General features: G+C 48.2%; 1 protein-coding gene across 3 annotated transcripts; it reads left to right on the top strand.

Annotated features, from left to right (window-relative positions):
• Positions 1-1329: 1329 nt before the first annotated feature.
• On the top strand, positions 1330-23994 carry LOC128873167 (LIM/homeobox protein Lhx1). 3 transcript variants are annotated; one of them, XM_054116529.1, is made up of 8 exons: positions 1330-2280; positions 6734-6926; positions 16683-16915; positions 19678-19878; positions 20943-21184; positions 21562-21847; positions 22127-22315; positions 22959-23994. In XM_054116529.1, exons 2-8 carry the CDS (start codon positions 6754-6756, stop codon positions 23075-23077), a joined length of 1443 nt encoding a protein of 480 aa, XP_053972504.1. In that variant the 5' UTR covers positions 1330-2280; positions 6734-6753; the 3' UTR covers positions 23078-23994. The 3 variants fall into 3 exon arrangements, with proteins under 3 accessions (XP_053972504.1, XP_053972503.1, XP_053972502.1); XM_054116528.1 differs by having other exon boundaries at positions 19657-19878; positions 22148-22315; XM_054116527.1 differs by having other exon boundaries at positions 19657-19878.
• The last annotated feature ends 2526 nt before the right edge of the window (positions 23995-26520 follow it).

Raw genomic sequence — 26520 nt, 5'->3', positions numbered from 1 at the left:
TATACTTACTCGGGGCGCCCCGTTACAAATTGACACATCTAAGTGGCGGTCGATTTTTCACAGGACCCTATAATAACCTTGACAGCTTTTCAGTAGTCTACGGTCGACCCTCGTAATAAGCTTAACCAGTCCACGATGTAATTTATAGAAGCCACTTGTTTACGGCTAATTATGGTGGCACGCGGGCAACCGTTAAATTTTTTTTGCGCGTTACGCGTTTCGGAGTTCGGCGCCGGCTAGATTTTGTATAAGATTTAGGATATTGTAAATCGATATAAATTGTTGAGAATCGAAGCCTACGAGAGCAAAAGAAAATCATATCTTCCCAGCTCCTCAAAGTTTATACCTAGAATGAAAAACGTAACGGGGGAATTAACCAATCGTTCTCCATCCGTTTCGCGGAAACAACACTAATCGTCCATAGACTTACGATTCCCTTGGAACATCGTTGACGGTAGCCGGGTGGTTTAAGCTTAAGAAGAAAAAGTCGAACGGGACATCGGTCCCTAAAATCGTCGAACAATAGCGCGAAGAGGTCCTTAATCGATAGAAAGCAACGCGTCGCCTCGGTACACGCCTCCGTCACAAAACGAGCCTCGCGATAAGGTTATGTCTCGCGAGTCGAACAGAGGGCGCGTACGTCCACATGTACACATCGCGCACACAAGTATCGGTGTGCTATCGGCGAGGATAACGGAGCAAGAGAGAAAGGGGGAATCGAAGAACCACCGCGAGAAGGAAAAAGAGGGGGTGGGGAGGAGGCAAAAAGATGGAAAGGGAGCCGTAGTCGCGCGGTCGAGAGTGGGATTCGGCGAACGTAGCGGAAAAGGGCGAGGAGGGAGGAGGAATATTTCGCGAGCGTGAGAGGCGAAGATTCCCTGAAACCTGTGGCATTTCGCGAGGCACTCTTCCGTTCGGTATACGCCGAAGGGGGATCGATAGCGCGTCGGAGACGAGGAGAATCAGGCGGCCAGGCTATTTCGAGCAACAACACACGGCAGCAGAAGCAAGCGGAGAAGCAGTAGCAACGACAGAAGCGTTCCGTTCGCGACGAGAGATCCCGCAGCCATTCCACGGCCATGTCTGCGGCGCACGGGGTTGGCTACGCCCGAGCGGGCTCCCAGCGTCCAATCGGTGGGGAGCGCGGAAGGTCCCGCGCCGTGGTCGTGGCCAATGGGCGTAGCCCATTTCAGCGAGGCGCGCGACGTCCCGTCGTGGTAGAGGGGGGCCCTCGCGGCTGTCACAGGTGCAGCCAGTTGGCTGGCGAACTCGAGGCGAGCGTGCTCGGGAATCGCCGCGTTCCTCGCTCGTGTGTCGCTTATCGTTCTGGGTCGTCCTTCGTCGTCGACACTCGACTCTCGTGTCTCGATAAAACTCGGGGATCGCCCAAGTGCTCGTTACCAAAACGGTAAACTGGTACTCTCATTTTCCAGTACGCGATATAAGAATTTTGACCTTCGAGTCGAAATCGGCAAGATCGAACGATCGAAGTCGCAAGGGTGAACACGAGGGGATCTTGATGCGTCCCGTCGCGTGGACGCGCACGTCGCGTCTGAGAGATCTGCCGCGATACCGGTCTCATCGCCGCCATGATCCACCGCGGAGTGTCTAGAATCCAGGAACGATCTTGAGATAAGGGGTCACGATGTGCCGACGGTACTGGCCTATCAGCTGAGAAACACGAGGTCGAGAAACGGTGCCGGGAGCATCGGGTACCCGGTGGTAGCTGGAATCCGAGTGATTAGTTAGAGTATCCTCGAAACACCTACGGAAGGGACCAGTGGGAAAGAAAGCGATTTTGGACAGCTCGCGAGAGGAGAACGGAGATAGAGAGAAGTCGGACATCGAGTGAAAGGAAACGTGTACAGAGGGAGACACAGAGGGAAAATAGATAGACAGATACAGAGAAAAACAGGACTGAAATTGTCGAAATACCGAGTGCGTGGGAGACGAAAAAAACTGGCAGCCGACGGGGGGAAGTGTGAGAAGTGCAATTTAACGGCCGTTGGGATAACACCGCAGTAAAAGTGGGTGCACTGGGGCCCTCGGGACCGTTCGGCCGATACGGGCCCGTGGAAGGTGGGCCTGGTGGTGGTCCCGGGCCCGGCGAGAGAGTGGGGGCAGGGGTGGCCGCAGTCGCGGCTGGGGAAGTGGAGGGCTACGGGGGCGCCGGGGGCGGGGGAGGGGGCCCCGGGGGGGTTGGAACCCCCCGGATAAGGGTCGCGACCCTCGGCGGGCCTTGCTGCGCACCCCTGCCCGTCACACAAGCCTGTAACATAGGTAAGTGAACTCTTCCGACACATTAATTAATCAATCCTTCTATTCCTTTCGTCGATTCACGATGCGACACCTAATCATTTATTTGCTAGCATACTAAGTCTATGTAATCGGTAAAATTGATTTCGGTCGTGCCAGTAAGTTAGTCGACACTGAAAGAATCAAGGGTTTTCCTTTCTCACGAAATTTTCCGCGGGGTGTCAGAGGAACGGTTTCTCGAAAACTTTTTTGCGTACGGTAAGAACCCCGTTCGTTCCTTTATCGTGATTGATCGTACTGTAATTTGGACGTCATAAGAATGCGTCTTCTTTTTTTCACGGTGATGGATCGTCCCGCGGTACCGATCTAACGAGGATGAATTCGCCTCGGATAGGGTTGAACACGCGTCGAAATACGCGTCATTGCGCGTAACGAACTAGCGATCCGAGGAAATCGTCATCTTCGCGGATGCGCGAACCGCGGATCGGATTATCCACGCAGTCGATTATCCGACGTCTAGGCACTTGTAGCCTTTTTGCGTGGAAAGACGTACCCAGTGATCAGACGAGAACATATTACTCGAGTCTCGACGTTTATGCATGGCTTTCGTTAACGTCACACGGAGGAACCGATTTGTAATGTCTCGAATATAACGATTTCCACGACGAATGTTCAATTTCTAAAGAGACGTTGTATAGGGGAATAGATTCGAATCTCTGAGGCAAGTTATGTCACGTTAAAATGTTTTCAATGGCGATAAGGAATATAACATCGACAAAACGACTTAATACGCTTATGCTAAATATGGGAAAGTTGAACTTACAACTGCAATCGTGGTGGAGAATCGTACCGACGGAAAGCTCACGCGGAATGCATTTAGGGTTACCTTACTTGAAACATAAAGATAAATATACGTGACATTATTTGACGGAAAATGATGATGCAGATCCAGAAAGTTTATTCGTGCAACAAATGATAAATAAAAACGTCGTATAACGATTTATTCGCAACGTTTTTTATACTGTAATTTAAATTATAATTTCTGTCGGTCGAGTAACGTATATTTTTTTTTATTTGTTGTACGATATACTCTTCCAGATAAGATTCTTGCTCATCTGTGGTTTTATCACCTCGAAAACCGTACGGTTGGTAACCCCGCTCGTACGCTGTGCACCGATGAGCAATAATAAAAAAATTTTACTTGGTTCAACGTCTGCGTTTACGTGTCGTCATCGGCTGTAAATCGCCAGCAATTCCCCGCTTAACGTGTTTCGTTTATTCCCTCTTTTTTCCCCCCCGTTCTCGTTAATTAGCCCGATCTACCTCTAAAATTCTTAAAGCACCGAGAATTAAATCGCGCTCCTGGCATTTCATTAACGACGGTACATTCTTTGTTTTTATTCTTCGAAGACATCGACCGTGGCAACGTGGAAATTTAAACCGCGAAAGAGTTTTTAGGAAGCGTATTAACGTATTTCAAAGGGTGGCTCGAAGAAAAACATTGACAGTGAAGGTATCGGATAATGTTTGACTTCGTGGGATACCCGCAGACCTAATCGTCTCGTATTGCTTATTCATCCCGTGGTCTTATTAATTACAGCGCGACAATATTACATATTCTATACTTTCTTCTTCGTTACACATGAAATTGCAGACGACGTAAAAGCTTTAATTAAACCTTGGAATCTTCTGTGGTCTCTGATTCAACTGACCCTAGAAGTAAAACTAGCTACCGGGATAGATAGAATACCGCACGCATGGCTTTTCAATTAGATTAAGATTAACGTTAATCGTTTCGACTCGATTTGAACGCTTTGTTGAATATCATTCTCCAATTTCGTACTTTTCCGTTATAATTGAAAGGGAATATTTTTGGAGGGGAGGGGGGGGGGGGGGTGAGAGGCGGACTAATTTCAAGCGTTGAATGCAAAGGGAATGAACATCGGCCCGCGCAATCGAATTTCCCACGTACAATTCTACGCGAAATTATATTTCACGAAATTGCGCTTTGTGAAATTTTCGAATCGTTATTAAGTCGGCAAAGTGGTTCCGGGCAAAGGGTGGCACTCGTCGCACACACTTTGCAGAAACGAATCGGATTAATCGAGCCGTTTTCGTCGGTCAGTCCAGGCATTCGTCTCGCGTAGACCTCGTCCTAATCTGGTTTGGGAGAGTTAAGAAAATCTTCCCTCCATTTCCCGGCGTCTTCTTCGCGTCCGTTTCACCCGTGAAAATGGCCAACTGTATTAGATTTCGGAAATGAAAGGTCAACCGCGTTAGGGAACGTATTTCTGATAACGTTATCTCCTCGGACCTGTCCCACCTCAGGTGGACTTCATAAACATGATTTTCATTGTATCGCGCTTTCCGTCGTTCGTTGATGGGAACTTTGAAGAACGACAAAAACAGTAGCGGACGCATCGAGCACACCAGAATACAAGGATGAAAATATAATTAGAACAATGGCGGCTAAATATAGGACCATAAGTTGCTATTACAAGCAGATGGCCGTACATACTTTCGTCGGTATTAGTACCCTCGTACGGGTTCATGATTGATAAATTTAACTTCATTGACTCTATTCGAAACACATGATACTTGCTTCAATTCTACCGTAATCGTGTCCGACGCGAATGCGTGCTTTTTTTTTCTTTTTCGAGAAACACGGAATTTTCACTGTGAAGTCAATTTCGCTGTAGGAATTATACTCGTGAGTCGATTTCGCGTGGAACGATTTAAATCTTGAGGTAACTACGGGATGGTCGGGGTCGAGTTTCTCCTTTTTCTTCTCGCCCTCCCGTAGAACGGAGGGAGATGAGATGCGCAAGGTCAGACCTTAAGGGTGGGAGAAGGGTTGCTAGGTTGACAATCCTGCCAGCAGGGGAAGAACTCCGCCCATTGGCGGAAACCGCGAAAAAAAGAGAGGAGTGAACCCTAGAGGGTTCAGCAATGGCGAAAAAAGAAGTCAGAGGTCGGGTGAGAGACAGAGAGAAAAGAGCGACGCGTAGATGGCAGCGGGAGGAAGACGGGAGCAAGAAAAGCGTACCAAAGGGCAAACTCGGCCACGAATGTTAATCGACAACCGACTATAATTACCGAAGCAGCTCGTCGAACGGTATCGAGCCCATTTCGTGAAAATGCACTCGCGGAATGGTCGATTATTGACAATCAATTAATGATTGCAACATCGACTTCCAAGTAGCATTTATTAAATTCGTTGGAACAAAATGCCAAGATTCTCCTTTAAACAGTCCAAATATCCCATGTATAAAATAGTTTGGGAAAAGTAGCGTCTTCTCGAGGATCGTATACGATGAAATGCGCTCGCACGGAACACCGGGATTAAATTTAACTATATCACCGTTTGACAGGTGGAAGTTCTATTTGTTTTGAATCGTTCGAAAAAGCCGGCCCCATTTTTCCCGGATTGATCGGGCCGCGGTTGCTTCGACACTAACAGCGGGGAAGTCGCATTGTTGTGCACTTTTACGCTCGCGCCTCGGTTCCTCTGTTTCGCATAGTTCGGTAGACTCCACGGTAATCAAACCGTTTGAATTACAAAAAGTTCCAGCACAATGCGCGTGTTCGTTATGCACGTGCTCCGCCACGGCCAAGCGCGGTCGAGATTTTTCTTTCAAATTGGAATCTGATTGTTAATCGAGAATGTTTCAAAGTGGTCGAGCACGTGTTCTGTTCTCTGTTTAACCGGGCTTCTAATTGTTCCGCCGATGAGCGTCGCGACGCTCGCTCGACTAATCACGCGTCCCCACCGAAGAATGGATAATTTAATCCTCGTGACTTCCCTCGTGGTTCACGGTAAATTTAAATTAAAAGGATAGCACTGCTGTTTGCGTGCTTTGAAAGCAAACACACAAACGGCTAGCAATACTGGCACGGCTTAACTCGTTCATTTACTTAAACGTCCTTGTTCGTTGTCCGAATCCTTTCCAGAAGTAAGTTATTCAACTGTTAAATTACTTGTACGCCCTACACTTTATATTTTGTTTCGTCGTTCAACGCGGCCGATAACACAAACAATTGCTTTTGTTTGTACATTATAAACGCTTCGTGCCAGTCAGTGGGGATAATCGCAACGATGAAACGTTTGAAATTTGAAAATGCACGAGCGTCGGTTTTGTCTGTCAAACAAATATCTGGAATATTCGGCGTGGCAGAATTTTGTCGCGTTCCTCGCTCGCTTCTCGGCGCGATGACGTGCGAGCAGGGGCGCGTTTGAACGCGCAGAAAATTAAAACGCCTCGTCGAGTCGCGGGGCGCGTTTCGTTTCGTCTACCGCCTTCTCGACGTTTGCGCTTTAACCGATATTTTTCACCTGCGTGGGATTCGAAATGGGACGGAAACGCAAACTGGCACGAGGAAAATGGGACTAAACGGGCGGGCGGTTGTTTGTTATTAAAATTCGAACCTGATCCCGTTACCACTCGATTATTCACGAATGCTCTCTTTCTTTTCGCAGCAGGGAGACGCGGATTGGCGATGCTCCTGTCATGTGCAGGATGCGACAAACCAATTATGGATCAGTACCTGCTGAATGTTTTGGACCGAGCGTGGCACATCGAGTGCGTTCGCTGCTTCGATTGCAGAATCACGTTGCAGGACAAGTGCTTCTCCAGGGAGGCCAAACTTTTCTGCAGAGAGGACTTCTTCAGGTACTTGACGTTCTTTTCGTTATCCCGTGATTGTGCTACGAACTAGCATAGAAGGGCTCTAAATTTAAGCTTTGTAGCAAAACAGTCGAAGTGTTGCTAACGAGTAGCCAGGAATTCCGATTTCTGAAAACAGCTCTGTCCAAACAGTGGAGCGGATGTATTTCGCCATTTGAATCAATTGGGTTAACGTTTCTGGACTGTGAAACAGACTGAATCTAATTTCAGGGATGAAAACTTCCTCCCCATGTACACGCATAAAACGTCATTTCAACAAGTGATCCTCTAGCTATTCTGATAATTGTTCTACATATACCCGACCGGCTGTTTTGAGCTGTCAGTCTGACCCTTTCATTTCGGAACTAGTTAAAACCTGCAAACCAAATAAATTCAATTTACGAAAATATTTGAAACCTTAAATGGGGTGTGATCTAAAACAAAAGTATAAGTGGTATGACGTGTAGCGTAAAGAAAATATAAAAAAAAAATGCGAGAAAGAAAGAATTTCTATAGACCCAGTAACATTATGTCGTACGAATTTCTTCTGAAACCGATTGCCTGTTCGACGCCGATCGGTACGGTTGAGGCTATTTCGATCGCAACGGCAAAATCGTTAGTCACTTATTTGTACACGCAATTAGATTGGATTACAATCCTAGACGTCGCAGCATAAAAACAGTTCCACTCGAATAACTAAATCGGCATACTATTGGCGATTTATCGGAACAACTTGTACCGCTGTCTGTTCCGCTGTGCCTCGTTGACAGACAAAACTAGACGATAATTGATGGGTCGTTGTTTGACAAGCGGCGGTTACTATTTTTTCGCGTTTTTAAAACAGAAAGTACCTCTTATCTTCGCTAAGAATCGTTTCCCGGTGGCGTAATTAGATAAACTCGCGGCGACACACGGCATTAGTGCTACCAGTCAGTCAACACCAGGGGAAATCGAGACATTTACGATCGATGCATTAGCAGACAATCGCCGCGACATTTGTCGTTTGATGGGTTTTTTTTCTTTTTCACCGTCGTGCAATGGACGAATGGAAAGGAGGCCTTGACATTTTCCACGGCGTTGTTTACGCTCGATAAGGTTCCGAGCAAAAATCTCTCGTTCCATCGCGCCGATTCTGTCGTGAAACGCTTTGCGGTATCGTCGGTGACACTTTACGGTCATCAGTCTGTCCCGCAGCGGGGGCACGCGGAAAACGTAAAGCTTCTTAAATTAAAATTAACGGTTACGATTTATGAGGAATCGGCGCTTCGCGTGATCCGCGAACTACCGAATCGATTTGTCGCCACTTCGCGACGCGTTTCTTGCGACGATCGAGCGAAAAAAATGGAAAAATTAAGTAGGCATTTATCATCGGGACCTGGTTCCCTGGCGCTACCCTTGACTTGGACTTTTTAGCATAAATCGTGCAAGAAACGGGACATTAATTAATGGAGCAACGTCGAGAGAAAAAAAAAGAGTCCAGCACACGGTGTGGCGCTTCACTGGAACCAGGACCACCGATCACGAATCGCATACCTTCAAAGACCCTGTATACTCGGATCAAAAAACGGAATAAAACACCAAACGGAACCAATCAAGGAACGATTGACTCTTATTTGCTTCTTGCGAATCACGGTGTCCACAAAAAGTCGGTGATCCCCGCTGGAAAACATCGGTCGCCTAGACCATGTTAGAACATCGTTGCTTGACAAACTACGGGACTCGTACCAAATATTTATAACGCGGAGAAGTCGATGGTCCAGGTTCGAAAAACCGCCAGCGGCGACTCGTTACGACCGCGTTGATCGAGTGTAACGGATAATTGCAGGCATGCGAAAGAAAGTAGAAAAAAAAATGGCGCGCGTAACCAGTTTCCAAGTTGTTTCCGGTCGTAGAGCGGAGAAGAAAGTATCATCGCGGCGCTTAGTAGTCGGGAATTTAAAAAAAAAAAACAAAAGAAGCTGAAATATTAGATGCACGAATAGATAGAGAGATCGTTATTAATTATCTGTTTTAAAGTTCACAATTTTCGATGTACATTGGACTTATTTCTTAGCTATTGCACTTTCTCCGCTTCTCTTTGCATTCTCTGTTCCCATTACTTTCATTTCTATTCAATGGGATGGCCTCGATGATAAACCACAGACGGGTGGTATTTAGAATTCATTCGTTTGTCTACTAATTTAACTTCGGCCACTTTCACGGTATTTTGAGAATATCACCATTCGTTTGCTGTGCGAAAGTCGCTGTTCTCTTTGAAAATTGAAATTGCCTTGTTTAAAAAAAAAAAAAAGGAAAAAGTGAGTTTTGGCGAGCGTTTTGTAGTAAACGACCGTTGCGCCGCGGAGTCGTATCCGCTGAAACTTTTCGTTCTCGCTTTCGCGGGAAGTTCTCGTTGGTACAATAACCCAAATCGCGAGGGATCGTCGGGGGACCTTGACATTCGCGCAAGAAACCGACTCCTGGAGCGTGAAGATCGGCTACCAGAGGCTACGCTTCGTCCGCAACGTTCGCTTGGCGATTTCTACCGTGATTCTGGAGCCCGGTGGGGCAAAGAAGTCTGCGCGAAAAAGCAGCAGCGAGTCACTTAAATTAATTACGGCCACGGATCGAAGAAGAAGCTGAAAACGCGCGAACGTGTCTCGTCGCTTGGAGTTTCAAAGCTCTGGCTCAATTTTATCCCTGTTTTTTCTCGCGTCATTTTTTCCCGAGCACAAAGCAAGCGACATTGTATCCGTTAACCAACGCGTAACGAACCGAAGACTACGAGTCCGTGTTGCGACGTCGTGATAAGGAAAAAATGTGTGACGAACGCAACGAACCAAGGAAGAACGAGCCTCGATATTCGTAGCGCGAGAAAAATTAGTAGGAGCGGAGAGAGAGCTACGATCTTGTTGATTCAACCCTTCGATGCACCGCGTTGCGCGTCTTTCACGTTCTGGTTCGATATTGATGGTTCAAATGCGGTGCAAACGATCAAAGAGTATTCACGCCGTCCCCAAAGGGATAACCCTTGATCAAGCACGTTCGCGTTTACACATCGGTTCTTCGCGAATACAGTTTACCTCTCGCCTCGACGGAGCTACGTTTTTCTTTCGTGACTTCTGGAAGCGATGAACGATCCCCTTTGTAGCTAAGGCCCGTGAACAAGCGGAAAGTGGGGAGGATCTTTAAAGTGGGTCTCTTTGATACTTACACGAACGAGCGTATAACGAACGTGTTGTATACTTTACGAGCCACTTTGCATATCATTCCGTTGAAAAATTCATTAGACGCGAGTCGAGCGCGAGGTAGTCATGTCCGATCGGCGTGAAAAACTTTTTCAAAAATATCTCTTCGCGTTCTGTGAATTATCGTCGTCACCTCTCCCGTTACACAAATCGTGGAAATATTAGGAAGCATTAGCAATGAAAGATGCTGTTCGTAATTGAAAAAATTTCCTATCTGGACTAAATTCTTCCATTTTTCCTAACGAATTTTGTTATCTTTAGTTTTGACGACTTTTTCATATAAATACAATGGCGACCGTTCGGGCGAGACGAACGAACCGAAACTGTCCGTAGCGAAACGTTCCGTCGAAGTGGAAGAACCGCGGCAAGGGGCGGGTGGAATCGATTCCCACGACGCGACGAATCTATCGATGTCGTTTCTCGAGTCGGAACGAACAGCCCCGTGTCCCCTTCTTTCAGCGAATCGCTGTTGGGAATACTGTAACACCTCCGGGAGGTCCGAGGTATCGGTAGAAAGAGAACGGTACGCGCGGTTATGGTAACCGGCTCTACGAGTCGCAGCAAGGTCCTTAAAGGTCGATAATGGCCCGTGGGGGCCCCCCGAAAGGGTCCAAGGATCAAAAGGACCGATGTCCCCGTTTCGACGCCGCCTCGACTGCCGTTGGCTTGCGGTCGATGGCCCGTTCGGTGCGCGCACCCGTCCAAAATTATTACCTTAAAATACGGGCCGCGCCGTCGTCGAAATACGCCGATGAAAACATTAACTGGAGGGCCAGGGGGATGGCTACGGTGTGCCACCATGACGCGAAGATGCGAGGCTAGCGAGTACGAGTCGAGAATAGAGTTAGGGGCACAGTCGTTCGTCAAACGCAGGGGTAGGAAAAATTGTCATCCAGATCAGCGCTTCTTAACCCCTTGCGATCTATATGCTCGATCGTTCTTCGACTCCCATTAACTGACGATTGGCGAAAAGTGAATCGGCGACTAGGATGGTCACTCTCGTACACTCAAAGTCTGGATCGTTATCGATAAATCCCAATTAATTGCAACGAGTTTCATCTAGCTTGTTTGGAGGTTCGAGGTGTGTCTGTCGCGAAGAATTCGAGTATCGACGGAGAAAACAAAGACTCGGTCCAGACGCGATGAACACGGCACGGAAATCAAAGCGAAACGATCGAAGGCAATCATAGATCGGCGAGGCTTTTCTCGGCTGGCTCGAAAGGGCGCCGACGAGGGTCCATTGTCCTTGCTTTCCACCCGCGGCGCTGGCCTCCTCGAGAGTAGACCCGTCGAAACTCGAACGTGGAAACATTATAAATGCGCCGTGACGCCCGCTACGAGCCGTAGGAGAAGTTTGTTGGGCGTGACGGGGCCGGCGCGGTCGTACAGACAGAGAAACGGGATACGAGAGAGCGAGAGAGCCACCGAGTTGTTTTCCTTCCAGGAAGGTTCGGCAATATTATGTATGTATCGCGATGCGTATATTCGTACGGGGAACGTTTTTGCCAACCACTGACTTTGAGAGCTCGCTCCCATGTGCCGTAGGTCATACGTCGGTGTGTTCCTTCTTGGAGAATTCCTTTTTTTCATTTAATTTATTGCCCATCTCTGGCGACAGGAACTGGCGCTAATTGCCAGGGGTGTCCCAGCAGCTGGAGTCTTCGAGTAACTTGGATTTTTATCGGAACTTGGTCGAGATACTGGAAGTTAGCCCTTCGGTCTTTAATGGCGCCAGTGCGGCGACGTGTGCAGTATTTATATACAACGATGGCAATTAAGTGGCACGCGTGCTAAACCTGACGTGAAATAAACATCGACGACATCTGGTTCGTTTTGACAGGTTGGTTAAATTTGGTTTGTCATGTTTGTATAGGTAACTGAAACGCTTTTTTCTATTAAGGGTATATATGCTAATTATGGGAATTAACAGGAACAAGAGTATATTTTGCTTACATCGATCGAAATGTATCATTTCCTGTCTCATTCAATGAACGTCAACATTTTTGTACTATGCAGAGGTGAAAAGTTGTCAAGATCCCACCGTTACCGATCAGACTCGTTAGTCAACTTGTCTCTGTCTTCGTAAAGCATTCGATCATGATACTGACGTACATCTGATTTACCCGAACATGAATACACCAGCGTATCGACCGATTCATATCGAATAAACGCTCATGCTTGATCTCGGTTAACCGAAATTTTGCCCAAGTTACGTTTGGCCACCATCTGCCTTCTCGCCGCGATGTTCCCTACCCGTGAATCGATACACGGGGAAAGTGATAATAAACGAGCAGTGGATATCGAGAAAGTTCGACGAAGAATGAGGGCAAAGGCGAAAAGGAACGGTTCGAATTCGACCAAGTTCAGTCGTCGCTGTCGCGGCACCCAAGATTTTATGCGAACGGCGTTACGCGACCAGTCGGGAACATTAGCATAACTGTTATGAATCGTTTCGCAAGCATGCGTTCACCCCTTCGGCCATAATCGTCGATATTTCACGAATTAATCGGCGCCCGCTCAAAACTCGTCTCGATAACCGACGAAAGAGGAGCGGCTCGTTTCGACGCGAACGTGTAAGTTTAATTTTTATATTTCTTCTCGCATCTATTTGAAACTCGTGCGTACACTTCCCATTTGTTTAGCTAAAGATGTTGTATTTTCACCACGGGGAACATTATTTTACTTTTAATATTCCGCAGAATTTCAAGATGGAATCGCGAGGAATAAAATAACAGGAATTGGGGAATTCTTGATTCCGGAGAAAGGAAAAACGTCGGGAAAACGCAACCACCGGCCGCGACGAACAGAATAGCGAATCGGTCGACTGCGGAAGCGAGCACTCCCGCTCGCGCCGCTAATTGGATTCCGTTAATTAGACTCCCGCCTTGCGAATAATATCACGGGTGTTTATTTCCTTTATCGGCGGGTCCGAGACGTCCGCGCATGTGCGCCGATGGCAGTTAACAGGGGAAGGCGAAGCAGGTGGCGGCGGTGGCGGTCGAGTGTTTACAGAGAAATAATGAATTGAACGGTAATTAAAGTTTCTGCAATAGGTCAAGGTGGACGTCGCGGGCGCCGCGAGTTGACCCCTGAGCCGAGTCATCGCTCCACCACGCGGTGTGGTATTTTAGCAATTCAGCGGGGCACGGCTCCCGCATCGCAAAGACACTAGGGTTTCTCGATTTTAGAGGTTTCTGAGACGAAAGTGCAAGAGAATCGAAATAGAGTGAAATAGAGACGAAAGTGAAGCTGACCCTTTTCGGCACCCAAGATCGTTCAGCTCCATCGAGAATTAAAAACAGCTCGACGTTACCATGAATTTATTCGTGATAATTGCAATAGCGAAAAATGAGAAATAAATTGCAATTTCAGCAAAGTAATCGTCGAGTCGCTCGAGCAGGTGCCGTTTCCCTGAATCGATCGAAAAGCGGAGAAACGGGCGGCCGATACCGAAGGGAATAACGATCGCCGTCGCGACGGACAGGTTCAACGTGGAGAGAGACGCGAGTCGGGATCGTCTACGGGACCTCGTGGAACCAGCACGCACCGCACACATAAACTCCCAGGGTCCGTGGCAAATCGTGCCTCGGACCCACCCCCTTTTTTTTCCGTTCGGGGCCGGCTGTCCTATATTTCTTGCTACACGGCCAGAATTCCTGTGTGCCTCTTTACGCTCTTCTCTTTAAGGGAGCCCGAAGTCCACACCCCCTTCTTCAGCCCTTCCTCCTCCCTCCCTGGCCCCGTTCCCCGCGGCCGTCGTTTTCTCACACACGAAAAAGCACCACGTAAGCCTTTCTATTAATGATCTTTACGGCCAGCCTCCGTTTCCTTTTTTTTTCCACGAGGAAGGAAGGAGCTGACGCGGCTGCTCCCTTAAAAAGAGAAAATAGCGTACACGGGGGCACGGACGCGCGTCCAGCGAAAATAAGGGGGACCCGCGAGGGGAACGTGATCGAGACGACGAACGGAGGCCCGGTGGTGTTCGGTGACGTATGAATTCGTGGAAGTTGACACGGGACCGACTAATTGCTATAATTAATTAAATAATTCCTGTAATCGGGCCAGAGGGATTGGTACGCGGGATCGAAACGAGGTAGAGAGTAAGAGAGCGAACGAGCAACGGGTGGGGAGGAGAGAAAGGGAGGCCTGGCAGCGTAATGACCGCCGGTCAAGAAATATCTCCGGCTTCTGCTTCCGTGAGAAGATTGTTAGGAACTGCGTGTACCACTGCTAATTTGGACAGCTTGATGAATAGTTTGAAAAAGTGTGCCGGTTGATTATAGGATGCCCCGCGTAAGTACTAAGCGTAATAGTTATAGATGACCGTGTCGATCGATAAAGGGAATCCTCGGTAGTTTGTAGCATTCTTTTTCGCTTTCGTTCCCTTTGTTTCGACCTTCTTTTCTAAACAAACAAACCGTCTCGGACGATGGCTATCGTTGGCAGCTGAGAAGAACGCCTTCCGAGGGGAACGCTCCATTCGGACGACTCTGTCCGCGGTGTCTATGCACCTGTGACGTTATGGACAGAATCGTTTGAACACGTCGATGACGACTCGTCGTTGAAAGGAAACGGATGCGAACTCGTTTCAGCGTCGAACTTTTCCTGTCTTCGACGCAGCTTTCGATTCCCCCCGACGAAGAATTCGCGACATAGGCGTAATGTGGGTCGCGGGTCAGGTTGGACGCATGTTTCCGTCGGCTGAACGCGATAGCAATAAAATAATAGCGACCTCGTGTCGCGAATCGGGTCACCCGAGACGAGCGAAATTTTATTTGAAGAATGGACGACGCGTTTCCTCGATTAGACGGCTCTTTGGTTTTCTAAAGAGTTACATAGGTCGTTCGTTTGATTGAAAAAGAAAGCTTTCTGTTTCTGGCACGTACCACGTGCCGTGCATCCCCCGCGCTCCTTGCACTTCCTTGCACCAACGGGACGGGTCACGCCTGGCCGCGTGCACAGGGAATTTGAATGCGCGACCAGGGACGTCAGAAGTGCAGCGCGAGAGGAAGCAGGCATCAATTGAGATATATTTACTTTCGAAAGGCGGCAGCCCTAAGGGACCGCGGTAATTCCTATAATTAATCGCGTGATTCCTGTAATTAAAGCGATCGGAATTGCTAGCTGGAAGTATATGGCTCCGATGCTTCCGTAATAATACAGCCGCGGGAGGATCGGATAGAGGAATCGTTTCGGTTAGATTTATTAGCACGCGCGAGCCGCGCACGGAGGAGCTGGACGCGTACGCAGATTTTTCTTTGGAAATTTAATAATCATCCATTCCGCCGTGATCGAAGAAGAAATCGTTTTCGGTACGATGTGGTGCAAAGTATCGCTTCCTCAAATTTGACGGAACTTTTACAAGTTTTACGAATGGTCGAAAAATCAGTTTGACAGCGACTGGTTCCCAATGCCCCCTTTCTGTCAGTCTAGAGTGACTGCGCTACGAGAACATCCTCCTAAGACGCGATTAGATGTTGCAATTGGTTTCTGCACGTAGGAATGCTTGCATATTTAGTGCAACACTCGATCCCTCGCTTGTGCAATCTCCGCGGAGCTCGTCGTGGCATTCCAGAAACGAATTTCTTTGAAGCGACTCATCTCTAACTCCGATTCAATTATCTCCATCGGTTCCCTAGGGAATGGGAGCACTTTACGACAAAGCGAGCGATACGGCGGAGGAAAAGAAGAACCTTCGAAATTAACAAGTGAGACGCAGCCAGGAGAATATCGAACGGTCCGCGATGGCCAGTAACCGCGAGGCGCACCGTTACACCACCGAAGGGTTTTAACTTTTTATGCTCTATTGGGACGTTAAAGTCCCATCTCTTTAAAAGCGCTGTATTTCTTTTATCGACGTTTGCGAGACGCACGGCTTAATGACAGCACTTGTAAGTTCCGAGGCCAATAAACGTCGTCGTCGTACAACATTGACTTTCCTTTTCGTCCCGTCCGCGAGGAGTCGACAGCCGACGCGTACCCACGTCTTCGCGATCGTTTCGAGCGTCGGCGGCGTAAGAACCGCTGACTATGTTGTTGCAAAACTTTCTCGGCGCATCGGTTTGAAGGAATCGCCTTATACCGAATAAAATTTCGTAACTCGAAAGCTTTCGACGTATCCTCCTTGTAAACCTCAACGTCTCGACGAGCCCTGCTTTAAAATTTATTTTCCTCCGTCGAAAAAATATATAGCGTCGACCTGATCCCGCTCAGTCAAACGCGATAAAGTTCTGTAATAACGTTGCCGGCTCGTTTCCAACTTGTCGAGCCGTAGTACGTCGTGCAGGCGCGATTGGTTACGCAACACCGAGAGAAAGAAACGCGAGGCGCTCTCGAGAAGCAGGAATTCAGGAGGCGCGGAACTCTTGGCGGGAAAACCACTCGGCGCGATTAATCACTAGGCGCTCGAAAGCCCCCGTGGAGACCCCTCGCGCTCGTTATACCAGCCTTTCGGCGCTGCCGCGGATAAATTTAAAAACTCTGTCTATGGCTGGCCGTTTCACCTTGTTCACGGGTTGTTGTTGGTCGGTTCCAGGCGATACGGCACGAAGTGCGGCGGTTGCCTCCAAGGGATAAGCCCTCAGGATCTCGTGAGGAAGGCGAGGGACAAGGTTTTCCACCTGAATTGCTTCACCTGCCTGGTGTGTCGGAAGCAGATGAGCACGGGAGAGGAGCTCTACGTCCTGGACGACAACAAATTCGTCTGCAAGCAGGACTACCTGTCGGGCAAGCCGCTGCCGGACACGCATCACGTGCACGGTCATCATGGTGAGTTAACAAGTGTCATTGTCCCTTGTTATCCATCGCGGGGAAAGGACGGCGAGAGAAAGGGATAATCGTCGTTCGCGTCTCGTTCGTTCCAATTGGATTTGGAGAACCCAACTTTTACCGATCGCGAGTATTCGATAGGTAGGTTACGTGGAATTTAACTCTTCACCGAGTACTGTTCTCGTATATGCTGTTTTCATAAGGAACGAAGTCTCTGTAAGAATAACCTTGTGGGTACCGTGACTTATCGTCTGTTTTCGGTACTAATTATAATAATTCGTCATCCGTGTCTCGAATTGGATTCGGAGGAAGCCAACTTTTGCTCTTAAAACGACATCGAATGCAGTTCAACGCGGAGATTGCGTGAACCTCAACCCTCTGGAAACATTCTATAATAACATATGATTTCGTATGCATATACATACATCCACGTTGAAAAAAAAAAATACCATGTCTTCTAAGAAAAACAAACCCCAAACGTCGGGATTTTTCATTGTTTCGATGGCGGAGGGACGACGGCGGGGAATTTGGACGGCTAGGAGATTCGGGGGATCACAGTTCAACGCGTTCGACGCCCGAGATTTCACGGAGTCAGGATCGTTCTAAAAAAGAGGGGTCTGGGGGGTGGTGGGTTTTTCACGGGGGTTTTACCCCCGGTCGAACGACAAGCTGTGAAAACATGGTGCGTGTACCAGCACCCGTCCGCCACTAGTCGACAGAGATACGCAACGAAGGAGTGGAAAATACGTGGGAGAGAGAGAGAGGGGGGCAGCTCGGTTTCACGAGGGCCTCGCTCGTGTGTAAGCCGTGAAACGAAAACCGAAAGGTCGTTAGGCAGGGGCGAACCTTTTGTCGCTTCGATGCCGACGTCGAAACCGCAAAACGTCCGACAACTCGTTTCTTTTTCGTTTTCTCCTTGAAGAGGGGAGGGTAGGAGCCTTCGTCTTCGAGAAGCGAGGTCCACGCGCGTCAGACCATCTCGGACTGGACGAAGGCGTCATAATCGTTCTGATGTCTCGATGGCTGGACCTCGCGATTATCTTTGGAAGGAGAACCTTGCTTTGTCGGGAGACCATCGGAACCATCGCGATTCGATATTAGTGGTTGGTCTTCGAATGCTCGTACGAATATAAACATTACGATTTATGCGGACCACTACCGATCATTTGTTTAAAAAAGGAACTTGTTCGATGACACAGAAATATCAATCTTCGCAGCCGTCCACGGTAATGTTCTTAACGTTCCGTGGTCGGTTTACCCCATCGATCATTGCAATTCGAACGGAGTCCCATTGAGGAAACGCTCGTCTAAACCGCGACCTTTTTCTACTCGGTATCACCGTCGTAATCAACGTGTTTCGAGACCCTCCGTAAAGCTAACTGTAATGCCGGTGAAACGTCAATATCGTTTCCCAAGATGACACGACTCGCACCCGGAAACTTATTGCGGTTCCAACTGTGTTTCTGAAGACGTTCGAAGGGAACATCGTCCGTCTCTTACGCAAAGCATGCACCAGAAGACGACGATTACTCGTTTCGACGATCAGGCATCCTGACATCTGGTTATTTCGCCATGTTTTCGACATTAATCCCTGTCAAAACAAGTAATGGGTACGGCCGCGTCACTTTGGAGGCTCCAAAAAGGATTAACATTTAGAAATTTCTTTCCGGCGATATAAAATATCTAATACAAAAGTCCAGTACACAATTTAAATGTACATATTCCGAGCAATATTTTTGCCAAATCGCACGAGAAAATGTTAACGAATGAACAGGAATTTTAAATGACACGAGAAACGAAAAGTACATAAACTTAACCTACATACTAACATTAAATGTGTACACCGCTTAAGGTGGCTGTACGGAACACTTGCTTGATTGACATAAGCATGTACGATCCGAGTCATCTATTAATCTCTATCAACGAGCCGTCATTTGTCAGTTGTCGAATTTACCGGTGATCGTCAGCGGTGCACGCGAAAAGCGCAGCAATTACGCGCAACGTCGATTCATCAGGGCCATTTATCGATTACTTTTCGCACCTTTTATCGCTGAACACGCGGTATCGCGGTAAAAAAATCCGTCGTTGCAGTCCATAATCGGAATTTTTAAAAATCGAATCCGTGGATCGCTGGCGACACCGTCGGGAGCATGCTCAAAGGTGACATTTATATTGCAGCCACGTTTAATAACTAATTTCCCATGGAGCATTCAGAAATTTACTAGTAAATTATGTTCCCGTGAATGAAACGGAGATTCGGTATTTTGTTCATCTGGATTCGACGTAATTTTTCTACGAAGACATTTTTCGACTACATTGCACGAGTAATTCTCAGCAACGATTGTAACTTTACTCGATGTCGTTCATGTTGCTGGGGTCCCTATTCAGGATTAAGCGTGTCTCGTTTCGCGATGTATTGCGAGTTTGCCGTCGGTAGGCATGAAATTCGTTCCTTTCCCCGCGTGTCGAGCATGCGAAAAAACATAAATCTTGTTAACCGCGCGTCAGAGATGAGCAGAATTTTATCATTGTCCAAAGAAACATTTGCTCGTCTCTGCTTACAACTTCGAGGCGCAGCTCGTTCATTTTTCTCGCGAATGCACGCGAGAACAATGGCGAAATTCGATTAGATAATAATGTGCACGGATCATTGAACGGAAAAGTGACTGGCGCCTTTTTCCAACACGATGATTCGATGATTGATGTGATTAAAACGCACGGTTCGAATCGTTCACGAGCAGAATCGTCCAACCTTTCGGCAGGAGGAGACTCGTTGATGGGTTCGGGATCGGAAGACGAGGACGAGGACGGTAGTGCTCATCATCATCACAGTGGTGTCGGGGGTTCTCACCTGGGGCCTCACAATTTGGGCCCGGCTGGTCCTGGCGACCAAACGGTTGGGCACGCCGGCGATCTACCTCTTGGAAGTGACCCTTGCAAGCAAGAAGACTCGGAGGATCAAGGTATGTGTCTCGAGTTTTGTTTCCTGAAAACCCATTTTGGTTTCATATTTTCTTGCTATGGTTAAACTCGTAAGTGTAGAGATAACTCTGTCGGGCTATCCACTCTATTTCTGGGATTGTACAGCTCGACTATTGTAGAGGTGTATCAGAGAGCATTGTTCGCTCGATGACAAACTGAATTTGGTCGATCGACTGAGACCAGCTAACGACTTAATCGTGCTCGGTCGAGCCCTTCCGTGGAGCCCTCGAGCGAGGGAGGAAATTCGTCGACTTGACCTGGAGCGTCGTTACGAATTACCAAGCGCGTCAGGTCTTCCCTGGGCCATTATTCGGTTCTGCTCTTTTATCGCGAGCGCAACAATGACCCCTCACTTTTACCTCTCTCGAGGTACGCTATACACCCGGTAGAACCATCTCCTGCGACCAGTGGGAGAGGAAAGAGGGGTGTCCTCGCGAAGGGTGGCCCCTGTAGTGCGGTGTGACACTGTCCAAACATTTTCTTTGTCCCGTGGTTAAGACCTCCCCGGGTATATAGATTATCGTGAAGAGTTGGGGCCCTATTCTGCGCGTGTCTATGCGTGTGCGTGCATGCACAGGCAGACACATACACACGGTATAGAGTGTAGCTTTCAACCGAAGAGCAGCCACGGGTAATCCGATGGGGGTTTCGCATCGCTTCCGGGGGATTGGCTCCGATTGTTGTTACCTCGATCCGGCCGATCAAGATTCCGAGATATGTATATTATCCGCGCGTACATGTATATGTTATTAAGAACGCGTTCGCCGAAAAAATGCGATTGTTTGCTCAGCCGATGACTCTCGTTGTCGCTGGAAATCCCCTTACGAGCACGATGGAAGGAGGATTGTGTAAATAATCGATATCGACATCGAACTCTTGGTCCCTTGGTCTTGGAAGTTTTCGAGAAAGAAATCTCAAGAAGGTGGATGAAATAAGACTAAATCGTAAAGTACTCGAGGATTCGAGTACGGCGAGCCGTTTATCGAACGCTTATACTCGTCGTTCCATTCGCGGGGTTAAACAGCTTTGTTTGGGTTGCTCAAAGGTTCCCTGGACGGAGATCCCGAGACGAGGGATAGCCAAACGGAGAACAAAAGTCCTGATGGCGGCGCTGGCGGTGGTAGCGGCGACGGCGGTGCCGGCTCGAAGAGGCGAGGACCGAGAACGACCATAAAGGCGAAACAGTTGGAGATTCTGAAGTCGGCATTTTCGTCGACACCGAAGCCCACCAGGCACATCAGGGAACAGTTGGCGAAAGAGACTGGCTTGCCCATGAGAGTGATACAGGTTCATATTATTCACTTGTTTCTCTAAGCTCGCGTCGCGTGGTTAACGGGACGCGCGTAACTTCAAAGAAAATACGATTCATTTCGTCAAGTTGAAACGCACTTTTACGAACTCTTTAGTTTCCTATTCCAACTATTATCTCGAGTACTCTGCACTCGTCGTCGTTCCAACGAGCAGACTTTCCTCGCACCTACGCGCGATATTCTTTTTTTAACGACGAGTCGTAAATCCCGGCGCTACTTGGCGCCCTTTTTCCCGTCCACAATGTTCGCGGCAAAAAGTGAGCGAAACTTGAACGTGAAACAGCAAGTTAGAGGGTAATCCCTTTCAGGCGGGTGAATTCAATGAAAGCAGTGGATCGTATCCGTTTTGCGCAGGTCTGGTTTCAAAACAAGAGGAGCAAGGAGCGTAGGTTAAAACAACTGACGTCGATGGGCAGGAGCCCGTTCTTCGGCGGTTCCAGAAAAATGAGGGGCTTCCCTCTGAACCTGAATCCCGGTGCTCTGGGCGGCGAGGACGGACCGCCGCCTGGTTTCCCGTATTTCGGCGCGGAGAAGTTCGAATTCGGTTACGGCGGGCCCGTGGCGTTTCATCACGAATACTTCGGTGCTCATCCGCCCCCTCATCCGCACGGACCGCCCTTCAGTGGACCGGGCAATCCTGGTGAGTTCTGGAATTCCATCTGAACACGATTCCGAGGGAAAATAATATTCGAATATTCCAAGCCGTGCAACTTTGCGCGAGAAGAAGAGTTTCGAACTTGGAGATGGTTAGATCTTCGACGGCGGTTCCTGAAATCCGTTCGCAATCGCGGCTAACTGACATCGAGTCTGTCGGGTTCCCATCGCGACTGTAACAAACATCGTAGCGGGTGGATAGGTCGCGATAATTATGACAGCCGGGTTCGGAGATAGCAAGCCGGATACGATCCTCCCTGAATAGTACGTAATCTGTTTCTGACAGGTTTGGACCCTGCGAGTTTAGCGGGTATGGCAGCCGCAGTGGCGGTGGCAGGGGAATATCCACCTCCGGGTGCGGGAGGCGGCCCTCCGGAATTTCTCACGGGCCCTCCTGGACAGGGGCCCCCTGCACCTCCTGGCGGTAGCCCCGGCGAGTTCCTAGCACCTTCAGGTACGACCAGATCCTTTTGAAAGGCTATACTTATCTACGAATACAGAATCTATTTTCGTGGGAAATGTTTCTTTTTGTTTCTCTCGTGACCCGGTTATGTTTGCCAATCGTCGAAGATACGGTCGTTCATCGACGAGAGGAAAAAGGAACATTTGTCTGTTTTAAGAGATCGATGTCAATGCGTTCGTTACGAGCATGGAGTGAGTCCATCTTCTTTTGTTTTGAAATGGAGAAGGTCTTTGATTAAGTTACAAATGATGCACCCGACATATTTTACCGGTGTTACGTGTCCGAGATCATCCCTTGCGGATTAACGCCATTTTTATACTGCATGTCTCTTATTTTTTTTTTTTTGACAACTGAACTTAAGTCGACGCGCTCATAAAGGAATATTGCCTCGACATTTAGATTTTTTTACAGACAAAATCGACAAGTTTTTTAAGCTCTGCTCGCGAAAACGTGTTCTTTTTTTTTTGATGGACTTTCGCCATTTTCGTAACGACCGACTCGAATATCAACATCCTGTAGCTCGAAGTAGACCGTCCGCGAATGAAACGCTTTGATTGTTTTGTGCCTTCGTATCCCACGTTTCTCGGTAGATCGATGCGAACGGAACCGATTCGATGGGTTTGATATTTCTCAGGTGGAGCACAGGGTAATCCCAGTGCCGGTGGGAATGGTGGCGGTCCAGGTGGCGGCGGCGGCGGCGGGGGTGGGTTCCTGGAGCCGCACCAGATGCAGAGCGAAGGGCTGGCCTGGTAGTACGAGTTTTAATTAACGTTCCGTTCGAGTTTCGTTGCTTTCCGTCGGCCTAAGCGAAAAATCGAGCGATTTCGAGAAAAAAATCGAGCTGCTCGCGGATCCGATGGGGAGGCCTTCCGACTCTGTTCCGGTTCTCGCGTGGCTTTTGCCCGTGGCGAAAAGGTAAAAGTCGTCGCGACGTCAGGTTGACCTTGCATCTTGTACCGTTCGGTTTTTGTAAGATATACGTACGATAAGACGCTCGACCGTTCAACTTCGTTTCCGTCACGGTTATCGTTGTCGTTGTCGACATTATTATCTTTATCATTATTTTTGATTATTATTGTGGTCGTCGGTGAACGCCGACGGTGCTATTTTATTATTATTATTATTACGTGAAAACGATTAAATATTATTATTAATATTATTGTGTATAAAATTTCGAATGTCCTATCGTGTAATATTATACCCTCCCTGTTGATTACTTTTCGACGTTACTTTTAAGGAACACCCTGTAGATATGTGCTGTTATACACTCGATGATTCGTACACACGAACACACGCGACATGCGAGAGACACACGTGCATGTACGGTATGATACACGCTGTAACAGTTACACACACATATTATATATACACGTTCAGACAAGGAACACACGCGTAATTCTACACTTAAAGACGCTGTACTAATTATCATTAAAGTATAAATATAAATAGGAATGTGTAACCCGTAACTGTTAAGGCGGCGATCGATGTAAATAAACATTGTCTTTTTGCGGAAAGCGCGCGAGCGAACGTTAAGTGGAATGGGGGGCTCTGTCACCGAATTAAGTCTTGTAATTGTAATTGCAACGCGAACACCAAGCGAGGGAAAGAGGGACACGCCGCCCGCGATGCATAATGATTATAAATATTATTATAATAAACCACCTCGTATTTCCGTATACGTACAGTTGTGTGCATTTTTTTTCACCCAAGCAACGGTTGCCAACCCTCTCGTCCTTTTATTTCGTTAAAGGTTTAACCTGTGCCCGACGATCACCGAAAAATTCCTAGAGTTCATCGAAAGGGTAAGTTCACGTTCGAAGCAGACTATATACACAGTATCATAGTTGTCTATCGAGGGTTGCGAGTAGTACCTGCGCGTTGCGGATCGTGCGGCTAGGCGTGAATGACAAGTGTCTGGAACAGAGAGGAAGAGATCGAGTGGATGGTATAACTGGAGTTCGGTAATCCAGCAACAATATCGGCGGCATATCGAGCCCAGTGCGCGTCGAAACGTGTACTCGAAATGTACAAGATCTCAGCTGTACAAAGTCACGTGGCGCAGGAAGGTGTTGAAGTTATCGAGGCGAGAGTTAATTTCATTTTAACGCTGAGAAACTATTGCGTAAGTAATGCTTTCGAAAGTAATCAAACCTCTGTCATAGAATCGCGGTGTCGACTATTCGTTTCCAATAACCGAAATCAAAGGAACCCCACAGGTTTGCTCCGAGTCCCGACACGTTTCGTCCCCGCCGAAATCTCGGTTTCCATCGCCGTCCCAACGGGCCAAACACCTGAGACTATGCGACGAGAGTCGAATCTTTTCGGCCCCTAAATCGTCGTCCGCAAACGCATCTGCGCCTTGGGGGTGGTTGCCGTGCCCCAACGTCGTTAGCGAGTGCAACGTCGTTTTCCACGAGGAAAGGGAAGGGAGATTCGTTTTCCTGGACATCTGGTGAATTCGATTTTGATGTGTTTCTGCCCTCCGGGGGTTGCTCGAGTTCTTCGGGGCTCTGGAGCCGCCGTTCCTGTATCCCTGACAGTCCCGCTGGGGACAGAAACGATGCTTGGCTACATCCCCCTTGCGTGTGTTTCGCGTACAAGCCTGTGTACATACACGCCGTCGACCCTCCGCAAAATGTCCCTCCCTTCGGTACGTATGCCACGCAACTCGCGTGGCCCGTTGTTACAGTTTACTGTCCCATACTCTCAGGCGCTCGTGTATTTTTCAGCGACACGAAAACGTGCCAAGCGAAACGCATATCGTTGCTTGTCTTCCCGACGCTGTGTTTTCGAACACAGTCAAGCCATGGACTAGGCATGCTATTTAAATTTTACCAACACACTTTTTTATCTTTAAGGAAACAGGAGACACGACTTGCCCTAGTTGCGCGAGGCACGCTGAATAGAAATACGTAGCACAAGAAACATCGCGATCTTTCAGACGTCGATTTTTGTGAAACTTTCCACAAATGTTCACTGGCTCAGAAATATACCTATTCACTCCTGTAAAACTCCGCGTTTCGTCAAAATTGACGTCTGGCGTCGTTCCTCTTTAAAATCTTTTCCTCGCCCCCCCCCCCCCCCACTCCCCCGATCGTTGCCGCGTCCTCGCAGGAGTTTATCGTGGAATTTAACTGGATCGAGTGCCAGGCTCGATACAGCGTGTGTACATTGTAACGACGATTCGCAGGGCGAAGGGCGTCAGCGTAGCGTGTAATGCGTGTCGTGCAGGATCTCTTGCAGAAGATCCGTCGGGAGATTCGACAGATGCGTGCCCGCCTCCGCGCCCCAGGAACTACCGCGGGGGTCCCGCGGGAGTCTTGCAGAGACAAACCGTCCCAGCGGGTACCGTATTCACCCTATCCTATCATTTTTTTTTTTCTAACCCTCCCGTCAACGGCAAGGTGAAGGACATTCTTGCTCGTCGCGATCGTCCCACAAATACTTGTCGATACTTTTAATCGTGTAACCGTATTCCGTTGAGCGTTACTTAAAAGATATCCGACGCACCGCTTCGTACTGGGTGCGAGGCGATTCAGGAGAGATTGGACGGGATCAATTATTCATGAGCATTAAATTTTTGGAAAGAACGAGGCCACGCTTCCGAGCAGGCCACGGAGAGGCTCGACAGACAGGGGGGGGCTGCAGCGTGTCACAGTCGAAAGCGCTTCGAACGCTCACGTGTCTGAGCACGTGTCAGGAAACAAGCCCCTGTCGCGCAAACCCTTCGTTCTTCTTCCGTCATTATGCAAGGAGGCCTTACAAATCACGCCCTGCTTACCGTGCACGTTTCGACCCTACCGATCGTCGCTGGCACGAATTAACCTACCAAAGCTTGGAAACTAATTGGAATTAACCCTCGCCGTTGTCGTTTGATTGCCACTATTTTCTCGGGAAACCGCCTTCGGCGTCGCGTTACGTCGGCCTCTTTCCGCTATACTTTCCTTCGAACGACTTTCAAAACTTCCGATCGACCACGCTCCGAGCGATTATACCATTCACGTTTACGACCACTTGATCGGCAATCATTTGATTTCGAGTAAATCAGGATTAAGATAAACGCACTGGTCGTGGATACGTTTAAAGCCTTTTTCTTTGGAACAACTATTGTATTTCCTCTGACGTAAGATACGCAGAAAATATTACAATAATAATACATGTACTATGTATGCAGTACCGATGCTTGAACGTTTCTC

Source organism: Hylaeus volcanicus, chromosome 3, assembly GCF_026283585.1.
Source record: "Hylaeus volcanicus isolate JK05 chromosome 3, UHH_iyHylVolc1.0_haploid, whole genome shotgun sequence".
Lineage (NCBI taxonomy): Eukaryota > Metazoa > Arthropoda > Insecta > Hymenoptera > Colletidae > Hylaeus > Hylaeus volcanicus.
Note: the sequence above shows the minus strand (reverse complement) of the source record. Positions and strands in the feature narration are given on the sequence as shown.

Excerpts from the sequence above, each read along its gene's own strand:
- LOC128873167 (XM_054116527.1), top strand. The coding sequence starts at position 6,754 with ATGCTCCTGTCATGTGCAGGATGCGACAAACCAATTATGGATCAGTAC. Across the intron at positions 19,879-20,942 it reads AGAAGACTCGGAGGATCAAG|GTTCCCTGGACGGAGATCCC; the intron begins GTATGTGTCTCG and ends GGTTGCTCAAAG. Across the intron at positions 21,848-22,126 it reads CAGTGGACCGGGCAATCCTG|TACGTAATCTGTTTCTGACA; the intron begins GTGAGTTCTGGA and ends CTCCCTGAATAG.